The following is a 23,915-nucleotide window of genomic DNA, read 5'->3' as shown; positions in this document are numbered from 1 at the left end:
CAACAGGATTGTGCAGTGCAAGATAGGATGTCTCTGACCAAATTCAAGGCAGAGATACCACCTTCCTACCATGAGAATTTCTCCAAAATTCCCCTTGGAATTAATGTCTAAAACAAACTTTCTTTTGTCACATTGAATCAGAACTGGCAGGAGAAAAAAAAAGAGTTCATTAGTATAGGAACATCTGTAAATTGCATTTGGGCCTTGATAAACCATGGCTAGTTAACATATAGCAGTCTTCCTAAGCTGGTACTTTCCAGAAACACTGGACCCACAGCTTGGAGAGAGGTAGCCTACACAAGTAACTGCCAGACCCCAGGAATTGCAGTCCTGGTATTCTGTATATCAGGAGATAATCAGGCTGAGATCACTTCTTCCTTCTCTGCCAAGAGCTGAGTCCTACCAGCATGCATAATAAAATAAAGGAACAATGCTGGACTACACCAAAACCCCACTACTTCCATCATCTCTTATGCATAAGCTTTTCCAATACCTTCTTCAGGCCAAAATAATTAATTGAACTACAACAGAATAGAATTCTTTATTCTATTCAACATTATTTATTTATTCTGTTCAACATTACAAAAATGCTGGCATGTTTACAGCTAGAACTTTACTCTTTTCAACTTCTGACTCCCGTTGAGAATGCATGCTTCTTGGCACAAAGAACCCCTCACAAATAAGAGGCACTGTTTATTATCCTCTTCCATCAGGCTTGTGTGCTTCGCATTCAAATGGCTTCAGAATTCAACACCATTGCTAGAAGCTTTTCCCACCCTAATAAAAGCTGGGTATTGCCAGCCCACGCAGTGAACCACAAAAGCCAAAGGCTTCATAAATATAAGCGTGGGCAAATTCAGCTCTATTCTAACAGCCGCCTTTTATTATAAAAAGTTGTAAGGTCCTCTGTTGTTGTTTTCTTCTGCTTTGCTTGCAGAGGCAAAAAAAAAAGACAATAAAACTCTGGATAAATACATACAGCTCTGGGAAGTTAGAAAATAAATATTTAGAATAGAAAAATAATCTGCAAAAGTACACAGGGGCTATATTAAAGTAGCTTTCTTTATTATGTACAATAAGGCAGTACATGAAATTGAATTGAACTCTTAAGTTAGAGTGACACAGAAGTGGGCTAGTTTAAATCCCCTCTTTCCTCTGAAGGTTTGAATTCGAAAATCATTTATTTTGTAAGTACTTTCTCCAGTGCCCAGGGAGATCTTTGGAATGAGCTCAACCAAAAAAGGAATTCGAGAACCTAGCACACCAAAGCCATACAAGAGGCACAAAATTTTCCCCTCTCCCTAGTTAGGTATATTTTAATTGCTTAGAATGAGGTCAGTTTTTAAACATTTATAAAAATAGGACTTTTTTAAATAGGAAAAAAAAGCAGAGAAATGACAACATAATAACAAGCCTTTTTGGAGCTTCTAAAATGTGTTAAGGTACATAGCAGCATGTGACATAAATTTGCAAATTTTCACTAGCAGCGTATCATAGAACCCGCATGAGTAACAACAGAATGCAATTGTGCAACGTGTAAAGGGTGTCAATTTTCTGTCATGGAATCCAGGCATTTGTTTGGTTGTTAAGTGTTATATTTATTCTACTGAAGCAACAGAAAAGCATCCTGTTTCTTGTTGGCCAAAGAATAACCCAACTTAGACATCAACAACAAATTCCCTGCACAGTGCCATGGGCCTCCTATTACAGGAAGTCCTTGACTTACAATGATTCATTTAGTGACCAAAGTTACAACAGCGCTGAAAAAAGTGACTTACGGCCATTTTTCACACTTACAACCATTGCAGCATCACGTGATCAACATTCAGCTGCTTGGCAGCTGGTTCACACTTATGACGGTTGCTGCATCCCGGGGTCACATGATCCCCTTTTGTGACCTTCTGACAAGCAAAGTCAATGGGGAATCCAGATTCACTTAACAACCGCGAGGAAAAAGAAAAAGAAGTATTGACTTCCAACTCTTTTTGTTGCAGTAAAATAAGACAATAACATCAAACCAAAACTTTTGTTTTGTTTTTTTCATAATAATATAAACTAGCCGTTTCTATGAGGATCTAATCGGTAAAACCCAAAATCAAAGCTTCATTCTTTTCCACTTCAAGCACAAAGTCCAGAAGCGGTTTCCATGTGGAAAAAAAAAAGTACTGATATCCTTTCCTTTAATCAAGACAGTCCATTTTGCCATTTCATCTTCTGCAGCCATCTGTCCATGGTAGGAACCAAAGCGTCCCTTCCATTTTTGTGCATATAATAATCTTGCTGATGTCAACATATATAGTGTCAAAGTTCTCTTCCTCACTTCCCCGCCGACCACTATTTTCCAATTTACTTTCTTATTTTGTATTTTATTTTATCTTATAACTCAATTTTAAAAAATGTTAAAAGTAAGAAGAGAGAATAAAGGCTGAACAACCGTGTTGCTACCTTGGCAAATGCTGTGATTCACTTAACAACTGTGGCAAGTAAAATTGTAAAGTGGGGCAAAATCACTTAACAAACCTTTCACTCTGCAACATAGATATTGGGCTCTGTTGCGATCATAACTCAAGGACTACCTGTACTCAAACGGTTCCTTGAGATGGTTTAATGCTTTCACCGAGCACTTCACTGGGCAATGGAACGTCCGCAAGAAAACAATCAAACTCAGAGTACCAAGGACCTCACTGCTTATATTTCCTACTGTGACCAAGATCTCTGCTTATATTGCTCTATTGAGCTACGGACAAATATACCTATACCCAAGGGTGGGATGCTACCAATTCTGCCCGGCTCTATAGAACCGGTAGCTCTGAAGAGCAGCAGACATCGAACCAGTTCAGTGTTTGCTACCGTTTGGCCCACCCACATGCCCGGGCTCTTATCTGTCTTTTATTTCCTGCTTTTTTGACCTCAGCTGCTTTGCGTGGCACAGCTGAGGTGGAAAAAGCATGAAAAAAGTGGCTTTTCAAATGCTGCGCACCTGCACGCAGCGCTTTTCAGCTGTCCGGGTGGCACAGCTTAAGGCTTTTTACACACACGTGCATGCACGCACATAGTCACCAAACCTGTAGTAACACTGGTTGAATCCCACCCCTGCCTATGCCACCAAAGTTGCCCATACCTCAGCAGAGCAATATAAGTACAGATCTAGATCACTGTGAGAAATATAAAATGGTGGAATCCTTAGTGTTCTCTGCGTTTGGTTGTTTTCTTGCGGACATTTCACTACCCAAACTAGGTAACATAATCAATGCTAAATGATGCTAAAAAAGGAGAATATTTGTAGATCAGGGTTCAGGGGTTATTGGTGTTCTCTGAAGTTGGTTGTTTTCTTGCAGACGCTTCATTTTCCAAAGTGGGTAACATCGTTAGTGCCAGACTAGCTCGTTTGGGTAATGAAACATCTGAAGAAAATTACCACACTCAGAGAACACCAACAATCCTCATTTCAACCCGGAGCTACAAATATTCTCCTTCTTTAATTATAAATGGCAGCTACTCAAGGTGCTTTACTGTGATGTCCTCAGTCTTTTGCATCTTGTGGGAATACAGGAGACCAGGCAGGAAAACCCTGCTCTCAAATGGTGATGAGGGGGGCCGGGGGTAGAAAATAGTCACCAGCAATTTGAGTTCTGTGGCACTTGAAAGAGGAACACTTTTAAATGCAGTGACTTATGGCCGTTTTTCACACAACTGTTGCTTTTTATGCCAGTGAGGGTTAACCTTTTTGGCACTGAGTCGCAAAGTGCGCGTGTACACACGAATCCCCTAAATTGCGCTCCACCTCTCTTGCGTGCGTGGCAGAGACCCGAAGACCAGCTGGCTGGCGGGAGGCGTGCAAATATGCGCAGTGGAGCTGAGCTGGGGCGACAGCTCACATCCCCCCAGAGGTTCACCATAGGTTCGCGTGCCGTAGGTTCGCCATCACAGGCCTATGCTCTTGTATATTTCTTCTATATGGTATCGGACGTCATGGCTCAATCAAGTAAAAATGGTGGGTTGCACATCTATTGTAGCCTTCACCCCAGGGTGCCCAACCACCACTTAACCAAAAATTCTTGATACTTCATCATTTTTGATAAGACATGTCAGAAATAAATCAAATAGGTTGTGGTTTGGAATAAAAATCATGACACATACTTTCCCTAAAGTCAGACTTCACCAAAACAATTCTCTTAATCACAGACAGCAAGATAGATTCTGCCCCCCGCCCCCGCTGTCTGTTCTTAATGACCAAATGCAAAACATAAACAGGTGTGAATTATAGCGGAGCAATTTTGTGCCAAGAATGTTTATTTTCCTTGCGTCACCTGGGGAACTTCAATTTGTTTATTAATGAAAGGCTGGCATAAAGTTACTTGGATCCATGTAATCTAAACCACCAATCTGTATTTTGCACAGGTTGGGAACGGGGAGGCAATAGATCATGTTTTTCTCTGCCTGGCTTTCCAGATTGGACTCCTTTGGGGGTTCCTGAAAAGAAGGCAAGGCCTCTGGTAATAGTACCAGAATATGATCCGTTACAACAGTTGAAACCTTGGAGTATTCTTTTGCATCTGTAGGCAGAGGAGCCTTTTCAGTTTTCTCAACGCTTTCTTTCTGTTTGGGTAGCACAGCCAGCGCTCCGTCACTGCTGACCTTGTGAATCTCTACATAATCCATTGGCTTCGTAGATGTAAAAGGCAGCTGCTCCAGAGAAGCTAACCAGAATGATGCCTCTTGATTATGCTGAGAGTTTAGAGACAAATTGGCTTCATCTTCCAGTTGGCTTGTTTTTACTTTGCTGATAGTCTGAATGGTTTTGGTAGGTTGAGAACAATGCTTTCCTTCACTTCTCCCCAAAATGGGTGACCTTTTTATGTTTGTGGCATTGAGTACCCTTTTGCAGATCTGTATGGCATCATGAGAGGAATACTTTGGAGTGTGGGAGTGGTCTCCAGGCCATGTAGATGACTTTGGGCTCCTGTTGGCCAACTGTGGGAGATGCCTTTCAGGGTCTACTTTTAATGTTTCTGAAAGTTTTGTTCTATCGGTGTTCCTTTGAACCTCATCAGGATCTGGTACTTCTGCTGCAGGGGGCAATTTTCTGGCGTCCTTATATTTCTCTTGCAGGAGAGGCGGATTCTCACAGCTTCCTCTTCCTGAATTGGAGTCTATTTCCAGCCGTACATGTTTGTTGGGGTGACTCTTTCCATGATTCGGCATTAGCTGCTGGTCTTCGCTGTCGTCTATCTCCAAAAATTCAATCAACAGATCATCAGAGTCTGAAGTTGGAGGGAAACCTTGGCAGTCAAGAGCACTCAGCAATTCTTCAGATTTTCCTGCCTGGAGAAAGACGAAATGGACCCTGGATTACTATAAAAATGACATATTGCATAAAAATGAGCTCAAAACATTTGGACCTACAGCAGAGGAAATGCAGATGTTGAAGTGGATTACATTTTGTTAAGCAAAGTGAACGGGATTGTTGAGCTATGATGAGGCCTGCACTTCAAAATGTTTATGGAGATAGGGTAAAGCTATGTTTAATATTATGTAAAATGTTTACACATAACCACTGTACCCAGCAGCCGCATCTGACATTTTGAAGAGCCCTGAAGCTATAGTTTTGCCTCCCTAATACATAAATAGGCAATAAACTGATAGAGAATGTGAATTAAATGACAACAAACTTATTTTTATGAGTTATGAGTTATAGCAGGGGTGTCAAACTCAAGGCCCAAAGGGGACATTTGGCCTGTGGGGCAGAGGTGGTATTCAGCAGGTTCTGACCAGTTCTGGAGAACCGGTAGCGGAAATTATGAGTAGTTCAGAGGACCAGCAAATACCACCTCTGACTGGAGATTTTACAGTCTCCTTCCCCTGCCATGCCTACCAAGCCATGCCCACAGGACTGGTAGTAAAAAAAAATTGAATCCCACCACTGCTGTGGGGTGTAGATCTGGCCCATGGGGCTGCCCTGAAAACAGCGAAGGACTGGCCTGCGGTGCTTCTGCCAGTGACAACAGAGTCCGGGAGGGTCATACGCAGCCACCACAGGCGGCGACATGAGTTATGTCAAGCTGGCCACACCCACCCCACCCCTGGAGGTTAAACACAACCCTGATGCAGCCCTCAATGAAATTGAGTTTGACACCCCTGAATTATAAGGATCATAATGAAGAAATAATTTCTGTGAAAGAGATGTTCATGACACATGACACATTTGACCTATTAAAGCAGCCGCATCTTTTTCCAGACATGTGGGATGTTTCAGAAGTTGTTTCTAATTCTTTCCAGAAGCGTTTGCCTTCATCGCTGCTTCGTATTCGAAATATTAGTAGCTAATATTTCATGTAAAAAGGTGCTTAGTATACACTCCTACATGTTTCAAGGCACCGCTTTTAAAATATTTGTATAGTAGCCTTTTAAGACATATGTTATATGTTTGTCTCTTGAAAATATACAATGGTTTAATATTGTGGCTACCAAGGAGACATATTGTGGCACTGTGGCAAGCTCTTTATTAAATGTTGCATCGAAAATGAGATACGCTAGGCAACATTTAGACTGCAATCATAACTAAGGACAAGATAAAGTTCCCTATTTATACTCCATGTCCCCAATTCAGAATAGAACTTCTGTACTGGGTCTTCTTCCAAGAAAATCCCACTCAAAGGAAATGTGTTTGTATATGAAAATGGAGAATGGCTTTGCTTTTAGTTCAGGCAAATTAGCAATTTATTTATTTATTAAAGTTATATACCCGTGTTATATACAGGTTATATCCAGGTGGCACGCAGAGCCATTTGTGCGGGCACGTGAGCCCAGCCAAACTTACCTGCACTGAGCATGTGCGCCCCTCCCAGCTGATTTTTGGCCCGTTTGAGGCAGTTTTCACCCTCCCAGAGGCTTGAGGGAAGCCTCTGCAGCCTCGGGAGGCCGAAAAACGGGCTTTCCAGAAATATCAGAAGTGCTGAAATGGGCCCGTTTTCAGTCTCCCGAGGCTGCAGAGGTTTCCCTTGAGTCTCCAGGAGAGTGAAAATGGCCTCAAACAGGCCAAAAAATCAGCTGGGAGGCGCGTGCATGTGGAGTGCAGGTAAGGGGACAGGGCAGGGGAGTTGCGCGCGCATGCACAGGGGGGTGGGGTGATTGCATTGTGGGTGCTGGCACACACGTACTTTCAGCACACCACAACAAAAAGGTTTGCCATAACTGTTATATACCGTCCATCTTATTGTAGGGGACTCTGGGTGGCTTACCAAATCATAAAAGCCAAACTATAAATGTTTAAACATTCAATATTAGCAAAAATTAGATAAGAACCAGAATACAAATGGGGGTGGGGTGGGAATGGGGTCTTTTCTTAATCCATTAACAGTCTCCAGAATGGATTGCCCCTTTTGGGACCCCAGGCCAATTGGCAAAGCCAGGTTTTTAAAGACTTTGCAGGTGGGGGCTGATCTCACCTTAAAGGGCATGTCCCAAAGGTGCTTTTTTCAAGAGGCCACTGGACTTGCTGGTTTTTCTTTGAAGACGTTTCGATTCTCATCCAAGAAGCTTCTTCAGCTCTGAAGAAGCAGCTTCTTGGATAGGAAGTGAGACATGTTAAAAAAACAACAACAACAAGAAAGTCCAGTAGCCTCTTGATAAAACACCCTTGGGACAACCATGACCTGGATGACTGAGATTCTCCATAGACATAGGGGCAGGATGTTCCAGAGGGAGAGAGCCATAGCAGACAAGGCTCTTCTTTTGGACCCTGCTAGCCAAAATTCCTTGGCTGTCAGGATCCACAGCATGGCCCTTCTGCCAAAGCAAGTGGGGCAGGCCAATCCCACTGGGGTGAGAAAGCTTCTCAGTAGCCTGGTCCCAGAAGCAGATTGGCAACCAGTGCAGTTCGCGTAACAGAGATGTCACATGGGCTATCATAAGGTCCCCAAGAACTGGCTGTGTAGTTGTATTCTGTGCCAGCTGTAACTTCCAAATACTTTTCAAGGGTAAACCCACGTAGTGTGCATTGCAATAGTCCAAGTGCTCAGGGCATGGGTGATTGAGCATAGGGACTCACAATCCAGGAAAGGGCACAACATGAAGTTGGGCAAAGGCTCTCCTAGCAGAGAAGTTATCTTATTAATAGCAGAATAATAACAGCTGAAAAATTGTCCATTTGGAATGCAACATGTTTGTGGCTTGATGTTCTTTTTGGGTCAAAGAACATGTGACCAAAGTAAAACAAACATAAACAAGGTGTGACCAAGCAAAGGATTTTCACATTCTGGTGGTGAAGATCCAAACGCTCCTTTAACAGTTTACCTGTAATAATTGAGCATCCAAGCCTTTTATTTTTGGACCAGGAACTGGTGGTAGAAGGCGAGCTACCATCCTGAAATGCAAAAGGAAGACGGAAAAAAATGATCTTTCCATCTTATGTTAAAATACCATTTCTGAAAGCAACCACTGTAGTGGGAGTTAATTCCTTTTCCCAAGAGGAATGAACATAAAAAAAACCTCTGCTTATTGGAACATTTTTAGTAGGGATTTTCACAAGATATAGGTGAGCCCTTCAAAGAATTGATATCAACAGAGCCCAGGAGGAGACTCTAGACCAGGGGTCTCCAAACTTGGCAACTTTAAGACTTGTGGACTTCAACTCCCAGAATTCTTCAGCCAGCATAGAATTCTGGGACTTGAAGTCCACAAGTCTTAAAGTTGCCAAGTTTGGAGACCTCTGTCTAGACATTGGAAGAGAGTTGTTATTCTATTTCCATCATCATCATCATCCTTTGGATAAGACTTTTGATGCAAGCAGGCACGTGTATATGATGCTTTACACCAATGTTTTCCAACCTTGATAACTTTAAGGTGGTTTGTTCAACTCCTACAACTCCCTAGCCATGCTGGAGTTGAGCTTCACAGATCTTAAAATTATTGAAGTTGAGAAAGTCTTCTCTAGACTTTCTGAAATAATAAGTTTCAGAGGGGATAAATATTTTCCCTCTCATCTTTTAGCTATTGGGCTCAAATAATAATAGCTTGATGGAAATTTTGTCTCAAGTGGTGTAGGGTTTCCTGTCTAAGCAGGGGATTAGACTAGAAGACTTCCAAGATCCTTTCCAACTCTGTCATTCTAATTATGAAATACTAAATGATTAAAAACTACCATTCAGTGGCATGGTATAGGTATAAGTTGCCTATGGAACATCATCTTTATATAACATGATCTCTGGCACCAGAAAATTTGCTCTGCTTCCTGCTCCTCAACTGACTGATTATTTCTTGTTAAATACAAGCCATGGCAAAGAAGCCACTGGAAGTGAAGTGGAAATTTCAAAGCTTTCTCCCCATGTTACTGATCTGTGAATAATCACATCAAGTTGCTTCCTTGTACCAAGCAGGAAGTCTATGTTTTGTCCTTCCATTCCTGCTGTTTAAATTTAAAAAAAATTGAGATAGCATGGATGTATTTAAGGAAGTTCTAAGTTGGCACTGACATTCTTAAAGACATATATCAGAGTTAAGATGCAGGATTTTGAATGCCGAAACCTGATAATGCGGTTTGTGTTTTAGAACAAAGGAATTGACTCTAGAAAACATTAAGTCGTTTGTTTAGCCATGAATTTCCGAATCAACACAATTAATTGAATTTGCACAACATGCTATGTCATAAAGTGACGTTTACAAGCCACAATATGCCAATCCCAAATCAAATCAATCATAACTTTATCCACCCCAATTTCAAATGCTGATAGTTTGGAAAGTATTATTTAAGTTAGTGGCTCTCAAACTTTTCTTCACCATGGACCCCCCTTTAAATACCTTTTATGGCCATGGACTATGACCACAGACTCCCAAGACTTAACTCAACATTTAAATCATAACATATCTTCAAGCCTTCAGGGACCCCCTGTGATGATATTGTGCCCCCTCCTCAAGAGGTCCACCAATTACAGGTTGAGAACCACTGCTTTAAATGAAAGAAATGGTTTCAGACAAGACAATAGTCCATTAGAAAGGAACAGTAACTCTTTTCCTTCAGTGCTAATATAGATTTTATGGCAGATTTGTTTTTGTGCATTGTGCAACATCTCAAGTTGTAGCTTACTTGGTTTTTTTCAAAGCCAGTATCCAGAGCAAAATCAAACAAGCAGCAATTGATAAAAAAGTCACAATGATCCAAACAACTACATCCTTTATGCTGATATCTGAGAAAGAAAACAGACTGGTTTAAATCACATGCAGTTGCACAAAATTTTGTTGTTATTTTTTTAACTTAGAGACGACATTTTATTTGCAGAGTTTTATTAAATCTCCACAATAAGTTTGTGAAGATAAATTATGGTGTTTGAATGAATCAAGAATATCAAGTTGACTGAACCATGCAATGCCAACAAATCTGGAGAACATCATAGTGGCCAACTACAATGGCCTCTAGAGGCCAATCTACATTAAACTATGAATGAATGAATGAATGAATGAATCGACTTAACAGTGTGTGCAAACTGCTGTACAATAATCTTTATTTCACCTGCTAGCAAAATAATGCAATACAGATAATTGCCCTGCATGGAAAAAGGTATCCCAAATGTTCAAGATGATTTTAGAAAGGCTGAGTTATAGAAAATATAACTGCAACTGTCAATACACAAGAAAGCCAAATATCAAAAAAAGAAGTCAGAATGTGCTTCATTAATTATACAAAGATCTTTGATTGGGTTGGTCTTTATGAAGTTATTGAAAGTTCTGATTTCCAGAACCTCTCATTTCCCTCATGAGAAACTTAAATACAGGCCAGGAAGTCACAATACAGGCTGAACTTGGTTAAACAGACTGGCTCCAGGTTGGCAAAAGAGTGAGAAAAGTTGGTTAATTATTCAACAGATTTGCTGAAGAGAGGAAGAAAAGAAATCCAAGAAGCTCCACCCATTCCTGTCCTCAGCATGCCCTCTGAACAAAAAACAAGGATAGCACCATACCCATGGCATGATAGAGAACTACCCTTCTTATGCCAATAAAGTTTTCTGCTGGCTCAAGAAGTAGAAGATAGTATTTAATTTTGCCGAGGGGAAAAGCCTTAAGATAAATTGAACTTGTTCTTGGCTTCATAAGCCTAATGCCAACAGAAGGCCAGTCAAAAGTTTGTCTCACCTTTTTGGAGTTTAATATAAGTTTTAGGGCTCCAGTTGCTCCAGATACCATGATCTGATCTGCATCGAACCTGGGCAACATATCTTTCTCCTGGATTCACACTGAACATCTTGTAAGACATCCTTTGCCCAACAAATATTTTCTGGAAATAAAAGAATATACATGAAAGAGCTTCTATACAAAACACAGAAAAAGCTTCTCTTCTTTAAAAAAAAATACAACAACAAAGTATAAGTAGCCCTTGTTTAATGAGCACAATTGGGATTGGCAACTTGGCTGTTAAAATAAGTGGCCACTAAATGAAACCACAATGCTATCAACTTCAGCTTTCCTTCACTTTACAGACCTGCAAAAGTTGTAAATGTGAGGTCAAAAAGTTACCTTTCATCAGTGGTGTAACTGCGAATGGTAGCTAAACAAGGCAATTGCTAAACGTGGTCTATCTGCAGGGGTGGGATTCTACAGGTTCGCACCTATTCGCTAGAACTGGTTGTTAACATTCTTAAGCAGTTTGGAGAATGGTTGTTAGAAGAAATTACTGACCTAATCCTGTAAGGAAGGCAGGAAGGAAACATTCTGGTGTTGCTTACAGAAACTGCATTAACCCTTATTACATTCTTGGCAGGACTAGACTTCCTGTCTCAGGAACTCTGGAGTTTTTTTTCCTCCTTTGCTGGTACTTTGCTTGTGTAGAGTGACCATTCAAAGTTACAATGGCACTGAAAAAAGTGACTTATGACCATTTTTCACACTTACGACTGATGCAGCATCCCCATAGTCATGAGAGGCCAGGCGACGAGATGCGTGCCTCGATGTGAGTGATACTGAGTTGGCCATGCCCAGGCAGTCACATGACCACCAAGCCATGCCCACCAATTAAGCCATGCCCGCAGAACTGGTTGTTAAAAAAATTGAATCCCATCTCTGTCTATCTGTATATTTTACTTATTCTGACAAGCAAAATTAATGGAGAAGTTTAGCGGGAGGTTGCAAACAGTGACCTTGTGAACTCACTTAACAATGGCATGGGATCTGCTTAATGATGGCAACTGGAAGTGTCAAAATAAATGTCACCAACCTGTATGCAGGGGTGGGCTGCTGGGCATTCGCAGGGGTTCAGGAGAGCCCCTAGTTAAGATTCTGTGCAGTTCAGAGAACCCCCAAATCCCACTCCTGGCTGGCCCCACCCATCCTGCCCCTCCCTCCCAGGAGTCCCCATGTGGGGACGTGTTTTGGATGCAGGTAAGTGCAGGGCGCATGTGATAGCTCAGGGAGCGTGAAAAACGGACCTCCCAGAAGTTTAGGAAGGCCAGAAATAGCTTTCGGAGCCTGAAGAGGCCATTTTCACCCTCCCGGACAGTCAAAGAAAGCCTCTGGAACCCAGGGTGGGCAAAAATGCCCCTCCGCTGTGGTGCAGGAGGCCAACTAGGCCACACCCACCATGGCCAGGCCCACCCAGCAACCAGGTGGAGAACCTGTTGCTAAATTTTTTGAAGTCCACCCAGGGGTGTGATTCAAATTTTTTAACAACTGCTTCTGTGGGCGTGGCTTAGTTGGTGGGCATGGCTTGGTGGTCATGTGACTTGGGGGGCCATGGCTTCACGGTCATGTTACTGGCTGGCCATGGCCAATTCAACATCACTCACATCGAGGAATGCATCTCCTCGCCTGGCCTCTCATGACTGTGGGGATGCTGCAACAGTTGTAAGTGTGAAAAACAGTCATAAGTCACTTTTTTCAATGGTCACTCCACATAAGCAAAGTACCAGCAAAGGAGGGGAAAAAAACTCCAGAGAAGTTCCTGAGACAGGAAGTCTAGTCCTGCCAAGAATGTAATAAGGGTTAACGGAGAGGCAGTTTCTGTAAGCAACACCAGAATGTTTCCTTCCTGCCTTCCTTACAGGATTAGGCCAGTAATTTCTTCTAACAACTGGTTCTCCGAACTGCTTAGAATGTTAGCAACTGGTTCTAGCGAATAGGTGCAAACTGGTAGAATCCCACCCCTGAGTCCACCCCTGCCTGTATGGTCATGTGATATTGTGCTTTAATTCTTAGCTGTAGGAATTGTGACCCCAATTAGTATTGCTTGTTTGTTTGTTTATTAAAGTTGTTTGCTGTCCATCTCACCACAATTATTAAGTAAGGACTATCTATATTGTGTGAATGAGACTAGAGAAGTGTACAGTAAAAATACTCGTATACATGCATCGGAGCGTACTGTTTTAGGATATACTATAAACTGCAGCAAAAGCTTTATTTACATTACACATACAAACATAATAAACAAGGAAGTATTTTAAGTGCTTGCTCAGTCCCAAAGTTCTAAAGACACACCATTTTTATGGTTTATTATTCAATATATAGCGCAGGGCATGGCAATTATTATTTGTTATTATTTGACCATGGGTTTTTTATGACCTAAAAACATGCAGAACGTTTGGCCGCCAAGAGTGAAAACACTTACTTCCCACTCTTGCCCTTCTTCGGGCTTTATACGTAATTCATACTCCAGAGTTAGCCAGCCAGATTTGACATCCCCCCGAGAAGGTGGAGTCCACGTCAATAACACATATTCTCCATATACTTTTTTCTCAAATTCTAGGGAAAGATTTTCGGGAGGATCTGGCTGAACTGGAAAAAAAAAAAAAAAAAGAAGGACCAAGGATTTACAATTCACAGATAAACATGGAGGCATCGCTCAAACACTAAGAACTGGTCTTCACTCTCTTTTATCCTATTATGATGGAACATACAGAGAGCCTTTCTGGCTACTTGTATATTAAGACGTTAATCAAAAAGAAATGCTTCTTATTGTGTTATTGTCTCCTTTCACTCTTCCTCTAGACCAGAGGGAGACTGAGCTTTGCTGGCTGAGGAATTCTGGGGGTTGAAGTCCACAAGTCTTAAAGTTGCCAAGTTAGGTGACCCCTGCTCTAGACGAGAGGAAGACACCTCCTACAGCTAATTCCCTGCTTTCATTTAAAGAATCGGCAGATGCAAGTAGATGACAGTGTCCATCAAGAGGCAGCAAAAGGAACTGCCTTCTGATCATTTTCTCTTTCCCCAAACTAGGGGAAAGTCACTTCTTGACTGCGCCAACTCAGAAAGCTCAAACTGCCCAAGGAGCTGCTGATACAGTTCTACAGAGGAATTATTGAGTCTGTCATCTGCATCTCTATAACTGTCTGGTTTGGCTCTGCAACCCAACAGGACAGACACAGACTCCAGAGGATAACTAGAACTGCAGAAAAAACAATGGCTACCAACCTGCCTTCCATTGAGGACCTGTATACAGCACGAGTCAAAAAGAGGGCTGTGAAAATATTTACAGACCCCTCACACTATAGAGCACTGCACACCAGAACAACTAGACACAAGAACGTTTTTTTCCCAAATGCCATCACTCTGCTAAAATTCCCTCAACTATTTACAAAGTCTGCACTACTATTACTGTTAATCTTCTCATCACTCCTTATCACCCATTCCCTCCCACTTGTGACTGTATGATTGTAACTTTGTCGCTTGTATCCTTACGATTTATATTGACTGTTTCCTAGTATGATTTGATTGCTTGTCGTACCCTAGGACTATTATTAAGTGTTGCACCTTATGATTCTTGATGAATGTATATTTTCTTTTATGTACACTGAGAGCATTTGTACCAAGACAAATTCCTTATGTGTTCAATCACATTTGGCCAATAAAAGAATTCTAATTCTAATTCTTTGCCACTGTTTGTTGCTGATGCAACTCAACTCCAGTTTGCGAATCATGGGTTCTCCAACAGGAAGAAGTGAGAAGATAAAGAAATGCCAGCAATCCACTGATGAGCCAGGATGAGGTGATTGCTTCAATCTCCAGGCTTTCTGTTTATACAGAGAATTTACTCCCTGCACAACCAGTTCGTTGTTGTCTTAACCTCATTTAATGTCTATGGAGATTCTCCGTCAACCCAGGTTATAATTGTCCCAAAGGTGCTTTTTCAAAAGGCAACTGGACTTTCTTTGTTTTTCCTTCAAGGTGTTTCATTTCTCATTCAAGGAGAGAAGAAGCTTCTTGGATGAGAAGCAAAATGCCTTCAAGAAAAAACAAAGGAAGTCCAATTGCCTTTTGAAAAAGCACCTTTGGGACTTAACATCACTTATTTTAATCTATTAGGTGCTTAACAAAGCTACCTTTGGCTGACTGCCATTTATAGATGACGCTCAATATGACGTAAAAAATTACAATAAGATGTGGGTGAATTCTCAGGACCTTTGAACATTCTGCTATCTTTCCTGTTCAGAATAATTTGTACTGCATACCTATATTAGCTACGTCCACGTAATAAGGGTCTGCCACACTACTCCCCATTTCATTCATTGCCATTAGAGTAAAATTATATGTCGTCCAAAGCGATGTGTGCTTTTTATCAAAGTAACAGGAGTTGGACCCCGCTGTTGTGTAGTCTGGGCATTCATAGTATTTTTTATCTCTGAAAAATGCAAATAGAAAAAAAAAGGGAAACACGTCAAACAGACTGCTGAAGGTATTGCTATTGTTTATCAAATTAGTAAGTTGTCCTATGGGGAAAGATAAGAACCAACTTCTGTAGAGATACAAAATTATGTAATAATCCATTTAGACTGGGGTGGAAAACGATAGCCCTTGTGGACTTCAACTCCCAGAATTCCTGACCCAGTATGGCTAGCTTAGGAATTCTGGGAGTTGAAGCCCTCAAGTCATAAAGGCACCGTGTTTCCCCACCTCTGATTTAGAGGATGATTTATATCTTTTACCTTTCTCTGTTATAGAGCAGCGTATAGTTTTTTGGGAGACTTCCCTCAGAGCTCGGCTTCCACCAGCAAGTAAAGGTTTCTTTTTCAGGAGAGCGACATCCTATAAAGATTGGCTTCCCTGGAGGCTGGTCTGTAAGAAAAAGGCCCATGTATTTAGTCAGTGTGCCTCATTTAAGTACCTCCAACTTACAACCATTTGTAAGTGACTTAGGATCAACCCTCCACTTACAACTGTTGTAGCATTCAGATAACAGATAACAGATAATCAGAGTTGGAAGATACCTTATAGGTCATCTAGTCCAACCTCCCACCCAAGCAGGAGACCCTACACCATTTCTGACAGTTGGGAGTCCAATCTCTTCTTGAAAGTCTCAAGTGATGGCTCTCCCACAACTTCAGAGGGCAAGCTGTTCCATGGGTTGATTGTTCTCACTGTCCGAAAGTTTCTCCTTATTTCCAGGTTGAATCTCTCCTTGTTCAGTTTCCATCCATTATTCCTTGTCTGGCCTACAGGTGCTTTAGAAAATTGTTATAGAGCAATTTTCCCACAGTAATGTGATCAAAATTTGGGCTTTTGGTAAGTGGTATGCATTTATGATGACTGCAGATTCCAGGTATTTATTATTATTATTTGCAACCTTCCCCGCCCACTCCCAACAAGCAAAATCAATGGGAGCAGCAAGATTTGCTTAAATACCATGTAGTTCATTTAACGAGAGCAGTGGTTCTCTTAACAACAATGCAGAAAGGGTTATAAAACTGGTTGCAACTGACTTTAACAAATGCATTGTTGAAAATGGAAATTTTGGTCCCAATTGTAAGTTGAGGACTATCCTGTATTAGCACCAGAATAAGGGTGTTTGGGAATAAAGGCATCTTCCAACTTGTTCTGTCTTCTTGTGTGGATCAATAAAGTTTAAGGCCAAAGAAACAGCTATTGGGCAGTTAGCTGTTGGTGATTCTTTAATAATTTACCCAGAAAAGATCAAAGTATAAATTTTGATCCTGTGCAGTTTTCAAAATTTCTTTTAGCTATCATTTCTTTCCTATTGCCAGGCACTCCAAGTACTTTCCCAACTAGATTTTAGCTATTTGATGGACTCTTGGTTTACTATGTATTTTTTTTATTTCTAACAATATGCTCTTCATGTTTTTTCTACCCCTGCCTTGTTTGCATTCTTCTATGCCTTCTTTTTTTCATCTGAGCAAGACTTCATTTTTTAAAAAGAGGATACTGCTGTCATGAATGAAAGCAAATATTTTGGCAGGGATCTGTTCTCCGTGTTTGCTGTTTAGCTCCTGAATGTTTTGTTATCAAACTAGGTAACATCTTCAATGGAGTTTTTGAGTAAAATGTTCTTGTTCTTTCCTTTGTTTGAAGGCAAATTTACATGTCCCAGGATAATGTTGCAGGATCTAATCTGGGTCGGCCATTATTTCTGTCTTCTTCAAATTTGCATGTTAACTATGACAATATTATATTGATTTTTTTTTGTACTTTTAAAAAACTGTGGAATAACTCTTTTTGGAATCCTTTTAAAATAAACTTCACGCCTCTTCTGTCTCTTCCTTTTAATAAAATAAACACATTTTTGGAATCCTCAAAGATTTGGGTATAGCTGTGAAGTTTGGGAAATATGCTACAGAAATATGCTGGCAGCAAATTCATTCCTCAGCTACTTATATGTGAACCGTTTGGCTTATATGAATCAGCAGTGTAGATTTTATTAAATATACTTGCATGCAATGTAGATGTCTATCCTTAAATATTACTTCAGTGATTTTTCAGGTCTACATTTTTGTCAAATATTAAGTTTCTGATTTTCCATGGCAGAAAAAATTTCAAGAGACTGACTCACCACTATGGAAGTGGATGTATCTTTCTGGGCTCCACACACTCCTTCCACCATGATCTGTTACACAACGAACCTGAGCAGTGTATTTCATTCCTGGATGCAACTGAGATATTTTATACTGCAACTGCTCTCCCACAAAGTAATTCTGCAAAGGGGTAAAGGCAATGGAAATTGTGAAAAATGTGGCATGTTCAAGTTTGAAAAAGTTGTGACCAAAATCATATGAGTACATCAAATATATGGGTAATTTGAACCTGTATTATCTAGTCTTGGCTGACTTTGAAGTGGATTGATTTATAAGTCTTATCATCTCCTTCTAGCATGGCCAATAACCTTATTATCTGGCAGTGTGTACAGTTTTATGGAAAAAACAACATTGGGAAGGGATCATCTGTTAAGTGTTGTGCCTTATGATTCTTGATGAATGTATCTTTTCTTGCATGTACACTGAGAATATTTGCACCAACGCAAATTCCTTATGTGTCCAATCACACTTTGCCAATAAAGAATTCTATTCTATTCTATTCTATTCTATTCTATTCTATTCTATTCTATTCTATTCTATTCTATTCCATAGCTTTAAATATTTTTTTCTTTTAGATCAGTAAACAAATTCTTACAAATAAATGTATGAAATATCTCCAGGTATTTCCAGATAATGTCAGCCTATGATTATGCAATTTCTTCTAAGCCTCTTTGTTTTGGCCACTTCCCAAAGAAAAAGGCAAATAACAACAATCATATAATCAGTTGCAGGTTTTGTTTGGTTTGATGCCACTAATGATACAGAGTCACTTTGGATCACTCCCACCCTCTCATATCATAAATTCAAGATAAAATTTTTCCAGTACTATCATAGTTAAAACATATACATGTTATGGTTGTAACAATCATGATTTATATATATATATATATATATATATATATATATAAACAAAATTCAAATAAAATCAAGAAGATTACAAAATTACCCAGCAATGCAAGCCAGTAAAACAATTTAACCCTGAAATGGAAACAATGGAAACAGACCTTAAAACGTGGTTCAAGAACAAAGAAGCAAGCAATGAAATTAAACAGAAGGCATGAGTTGGAAACTTGGCTACAATGGGCCATCTTCTCTCTTATAAAGATGATGTTGGGGCAGAAAACCCTGAGGTTGATGTGGCAAGAGTTGGTACCTTTCAACAACTGACTTGCTCTGACTGCTGAAGATGCTTGGACATCTCAAACTAACAAAAAAAAAAATGAATCCAGGTGCCATGATTCAACTTTCAGACCCTCTTGCAAAGACGTTTCTGTGCTTTGTTAGGCAGCAGAAAAGCCAATGCCGAATGTTTTCTGATGACCATCCAATATTATGTCTGGGGTGAATCTTTGCATCTGTCTCACAGCTCACACTGAATAATTCCTTTTTGGGGGGGCCTTGTTCAAGAAAAATGTTTCTCAGTTGAATGCGCATTCTGGTATTTTATTTGGAGAGATGTCTGTGTACTTGGAATTCTCAGAAACATTTTTCATTTGTTTATTCTTCATTGAAGGGACTTGCTTCCTCATTGCTAGCATGACAATACCTCAAGAGTTATTCATTCATTTAAATGGTTGCTCCATGGTTGCTTACTTGAGAGATCAAGGAGATGCTGGCCTTGCATTGTATAGCCTTTCCTGAAGCAAAATATATTCATTCACACAGTATGTTTTATGTAGCCCTTTTTCATTTCTCTTCAGCATCAACCTACGCTTAGGAAATCTGCTTCTGCAAGCCAATTATGTATTCTGCCCTGCCTTGCAGCCCAGTCCTTCCTATCTACCTCAACTTTTCTTGTATACACGTGTTTGAATGTCAAGACATGTAAAGAATCAAACTTTACTGTGGTTTCAGCCCCATTTCTGAACTGAGGAAATTTATTTATTAAATTTAGGTGCCCTTTCTTTTTTTCTTTGTTAACATCAGTAGCAAAGCTATGCAACTTTCTTACCTCCCATTTTTTTCCTTCTGCAGACTTCAGTCGCAATTCATAATTACAAAGTGCTGAATCATTCACCCGCGGGGATGGAGACCATTTTGTCCACATATACATTATTCCATTTATCATTTTGATTTCCAAAGAAAGGTTCATGGGAGGGTTTGGCTTAACTAGGCAAAAGAAAATTCAAATATGAGTATTTTTAATGCTCTAGCCAAGAATTCCTCTTTTTACATTTCTGCATATCAGTCTTTCTCTGTGTCTGGGACCAGGCTCCAATAGTTTCAAAACAAATGATATAAGGTGCATGAGAGAGACTAATCCTTTATATAAGCCAGCATTATCCATTTATCCAGCTTTTCATCTTACGAATCTGGTTATCCGACAACTCTTTTAACTAAGATATTACGAATCACATCTGGGTCTTAAAACCCATGAAACTTTCAAATGAGTCATAGATCTTGTGTCTGAGATAATTCCAGTCCGATATTATTTTTCTTCTTGATTTTCAACAGAATTGATGACTAGCACTGCTGGCCTCTTCTATCAACATTGAAATTAGCTTTGAGAAAATCACGATGTTAAACTACTGTGCCACCTTCTCTCTTTCTAATTATAGAGCAAAATCAAAGCTTCAGTTTCATTTGGTTTCTGCTCTTACCCATTTCTTTTAGGTTCACATAATGGGGATCAGATAAATTACTTCCTGCGTCATTGGTAGCTTTTACACTGATGTTGTATGTTTGCCACAGCCTTGTGATTCTTTCATTAAAGTAACAGGAATTGGGCCCAGCAGATAGATAATCTGGACATTCATGGATCTCTTCTTCACTGAAATATAACCATGTGAAGCAATAGTTAACGAATGTTTATATTTATAAAAAATAAATAAGCATATACTTAAATTATTTAAAAGAGGTATAACATTAACATTACTGTTGTACGTACGCAACATGCATGGGTGGGATTCTACCAGTTCACACCTATTCGCTAGAACCGGTTGTTAACATTGTAAGCAGTTTGGAGAACTGGTTGTTAGAAGAAATTACTGGCCTAATCCTGTAAGGAAGGCAGAAAGGAAATATTCTGGTGTTGCTTACAGAAATTGCCTCTCTGTTAACCCTTATTACATTCTTGGCAGGACTAGACTTCCTGTCTCTCTGGAGTTTTTTTCCCCTCCTTTGCTGGTACTTTGCTTATGTGGAGTGACCATTGAAAAAAGTGACTTATGATCATTTTTCACACTTACGACTGTTGCAGCATCCCCACAGTCATGAGAGGTCAGGTGAGGAGATGCGTGCCTCGATGTGAGTGATATTGAGTTAGCCACACCCAGCCAATAACATGACCACCAAGCCATGCCCACCACTTAAGCCACACCCACCTAACCAGTTGTTAAAAATTTTGAATTCCACCCCTGGCAACATGGAATTAAACTTAGCTGATATCCTTAGGAATGAATTAAGGTAAGAGCTCTGCAGGTCACCTAAACACCATTCAAATGTAGTAAATCACCACATCTGGTAGTTTGCCAGATCTGTTGGGAGGCTAACTGGAAATTCCAGGAACAACAATCTTAACATATAAAGAGGGACCAGGCTTGTAGCTTTTGCAACTTCACTTACCACAGTTCATTTAGTAACTGTTCGGAATTACAACAGTTCTGAAAAAAAGTAATTTATGACCATATTTCACACCTATGACCATTGCAGTATCCCCACAGTCACGTGATGAAAATTCAGACCCTTTGCAACTGACTGATATTTATGACGGTTGCAGCGTCCTGAGGTCATGTGATCACCTTTTGCAACCTTTTGACAAGTAAACTCATTGGGAAATTCATATTCACTTAACAACTGTGTTACTAAGTTAGCAACTGCAATGATTCATTTAATATCTGTGGCAAGAAAAATAATAAAATAGGGCAAAATTCATGTCTCATTTCACAACAGAAACACAACACAATTGGGCTCAATTGTGACTGTAAGTTGACGACTATGTATACAACAGTCATTTGTCCCTCATCCTAATCCTATTCTTAAAACTATCAGATCTAGATGGTAACAATCCACATGGTCATTAGACTTTCAGTTGCAGTGTATACCTCTGAGTAGAAAACATTTTGATTCAATGAACATTATTTTACCTATAGGGTTTATCAGTGCCTTGTTGAGTTTTTACAAGCTTATGCTTCAATCTTCAGGGATGGTATCTATATCTAGTCACTCATCTTTTGTTGGCCTTTTTTTTTCTAACTGCCTTCCATTTTTTCCAAGCCACAGAGTGTTCTCTAATGACTCTTGCATTTTCACTGTTTCTAAAACATGGGGGTCAAACTCTCTGCCATCACACAACATTTCGTGATATTTTTCCCCTTCATGGAAGCTGGGGTGGGTGTGGCCTGTGCATGAGGCATCCGGCCTGCAGGCTGCCAGTTTGACACCCCTGTTCTAAAACATTTATACTTTAGCTTCATGACTAGTGCTTCAAAGGAGAAGTCTGGTATTAATTCACCTATTATTGAATGACTTATTCTTTTAATAGTCTAAAGCAGGCTTTCAAACTCCCGGCCTGTGGGCTGAATGCATCATGTGCTGGCCACGCCCACACCCGGTTTAGCGAAGGGGGGAAAGTCTCAATATATCATGTGACAACGCCGTGATGACGTGAATTTGACACCCCTGGTATAAAGTTTTGTAACAATTTTCTCCAACATCACATCCATTTTTTTTCATTCAGCCTTTCAGATGATACCCCTGACAATACATGACTTCGATATGTAAATTATGCCTGTGGTATGTTCAAATAATCCTAATTTTAAAATTATGGCTTAGACTTGTGTGTTTACAGGCATTATATTACTTTATACATAGTAATCTTATTCTTACCTTCATTGAACCTATGTGAAGAACAAAGTACATAAAAATTATTGTCCCCTCCCACTTTCCCATATATTCTTACCCAATGGTGTTGTACAGCAAAGTATAATTTGTAGGAAGACCCCCATCTGAATTAGGTTCCCATCGACAAGTAAATGCTTCATTTCCTTGGAACAGGCAACTTACTATTCTAGGTTTCCCAGGAGGAGAGTGTCCTGAAGAATTGAAATAATTAAATCAATTATTCTTAGCAGAGTAGTTACAAGCCTAAAATATGGACTTGAATTTGACTTGGTTGCTACTGTGTTCATAATAGTTTAATTCTATCCTGATTTTCTCTCCCAAAAAAACTAATAACATCATACAGAAATGTGTACCACACTGCTAAAATACAAATATAAATGAGTATTAAAGCTATAATAAAGCTACAGTGTCTCAAATTCAATATTTAAGGGGACAAAACACAATTAAAACCAAGGTTTGGTAAAAATAAAATCAAGGAAAAAAGAGATCACCTACATTCTAGCCCATAATGTGCAGACATGTTGCAAGTAACAAACAGCTATTACAATATAACAAACACACTTTTGGAATAGGCATTTGCAAGGTTTCTGCCTCACTAGCCTCAAGTCAAGTCTTAACAGGTGTTAAAGAACTAGACTTTGCCATGGTCAGACTTTGTTATTGAAGAAGCTACTCCAGCTGAATCCGTGGGATGTTAGCCTCAGGAGATACCAAGCCAGAAATCACCTGAGACTGATCAAACTCTGAAGCAATCAGATGATACGATATAATCTCCACGACTTGGCAAGTCAAGAGGAGACCAGAGCAAAGATGCTCATTGAGGCTCCTTGCCAAGCAAGGGGGAAACTCTTAATTAAAGACAGCTGTTTGCAGCCTGATTTAATGCCAGCCCTCGCCTAAGTTTCTCTGTTGGAAACAAAATACATTGAAATAACCAGAGATGGCCATGGGTACAAATACAATGACGGCTCTGTGGCCCCAAGATTTTGTAGAGTTGTATGCAAAAATGAGTCCAGCAAACACATATTCATTCATACAATAAATGCCATTGCAAAAAACAATCCCAACTACAAAAAAACTTCACTCAAGACCAGACTTATCCATATTGCAAAGAATCCGCTCCCATGAACTCAGCGCAGGACTCAAAAACTGTCTAGACAACGGAGAAAAGGACCTAAACATTGACTACAGAGCTGATTGCATCAAAAGAAAGTCACACAACCCACAACTCCGCATCCAACCCCACCCGATCCAATCCAACATCACTCAAAACTAGGCATGCACGCC

General features: G+C 40.0%; 1 protein-coding gene across 4 annotated transcripts in view; it reads right to left on the bottom strand.

Moving 5' to 3' along the window:
- Nucleotides 1-1,043: 1,043 nt before the first annotated feature.
- PRLR (prolactin receptor) overlaps nt 1,044-23,915 on the bottom strand; it is a 126,575-nt gene continuing 103,703 nt past the window's right edge. For all 4 annotated transcript variants that reach the window (XM_087927388.1, XM_087927390.1, XM_087927389.1 and 1 more), the window contains 11 exons: nt 22,687-22,819; nt 20,387-20,556; nt 19,738-19,895; nt 17,765-17,906; nt 15,906-16,035; nt 15,432-15,601; nt 13,592-13,758; nt 11,128-11,269; nt 10,085-10,184; nt 8,296-8,365; nt 1,044-5,325 (listed from right to left, as the gene is read on the bottom strand). In XM_087927388.1, coding sequence (XP_087783514.1) covers nt 4,333-5,325; nt 8,296-8,365; nt 10,085-10,184; nt 11,128-11,269; nt 13,592-13,758; nt 15,432-15,601; nt 15,906-16,035; nt 17,765-17,906; nt 19,738-19,895; nt 20,387-20,556; nt 22,687-22,819 — 2,375 coding nt within the window. In that variant the 3' untranslated portion in view covers nt 1,044-4,332. The remainder of the gene's footprint in view (nt 5,326-8,295; nt 8,366-10,084; nt 10,185-11,127; nt 11,270-13,591; nt 13,759-15,431; nt 15,602-15,905; nt 16,036-17,764; nt 17,907-19,737; nt 19,896-20,386; nt 20,557-22,686; nt 22,820-23,915) is intronic.

The sequence above is a fragment of the Pseudonaja textilis genome, chromosome 2 (assembly GCF_049901715.1).
Source record: "Pseudonaja textilis isolate UNSWEBS1 chromosome 2, rPseTex1.2, whole genome shotgun sequence".
NCBI classification, from domain to species: Eukaryota; Metazoa; Chordata; class Lepidosauria; order Squamata; family Elapidae; genus Pseudonaja; species Pseudonaja textilis.
The sequence above is the reverse complement of the archived record's forward strand: the minus strand, read 5'-3'. Positions and strand labels throughout refer to the sequence as shown.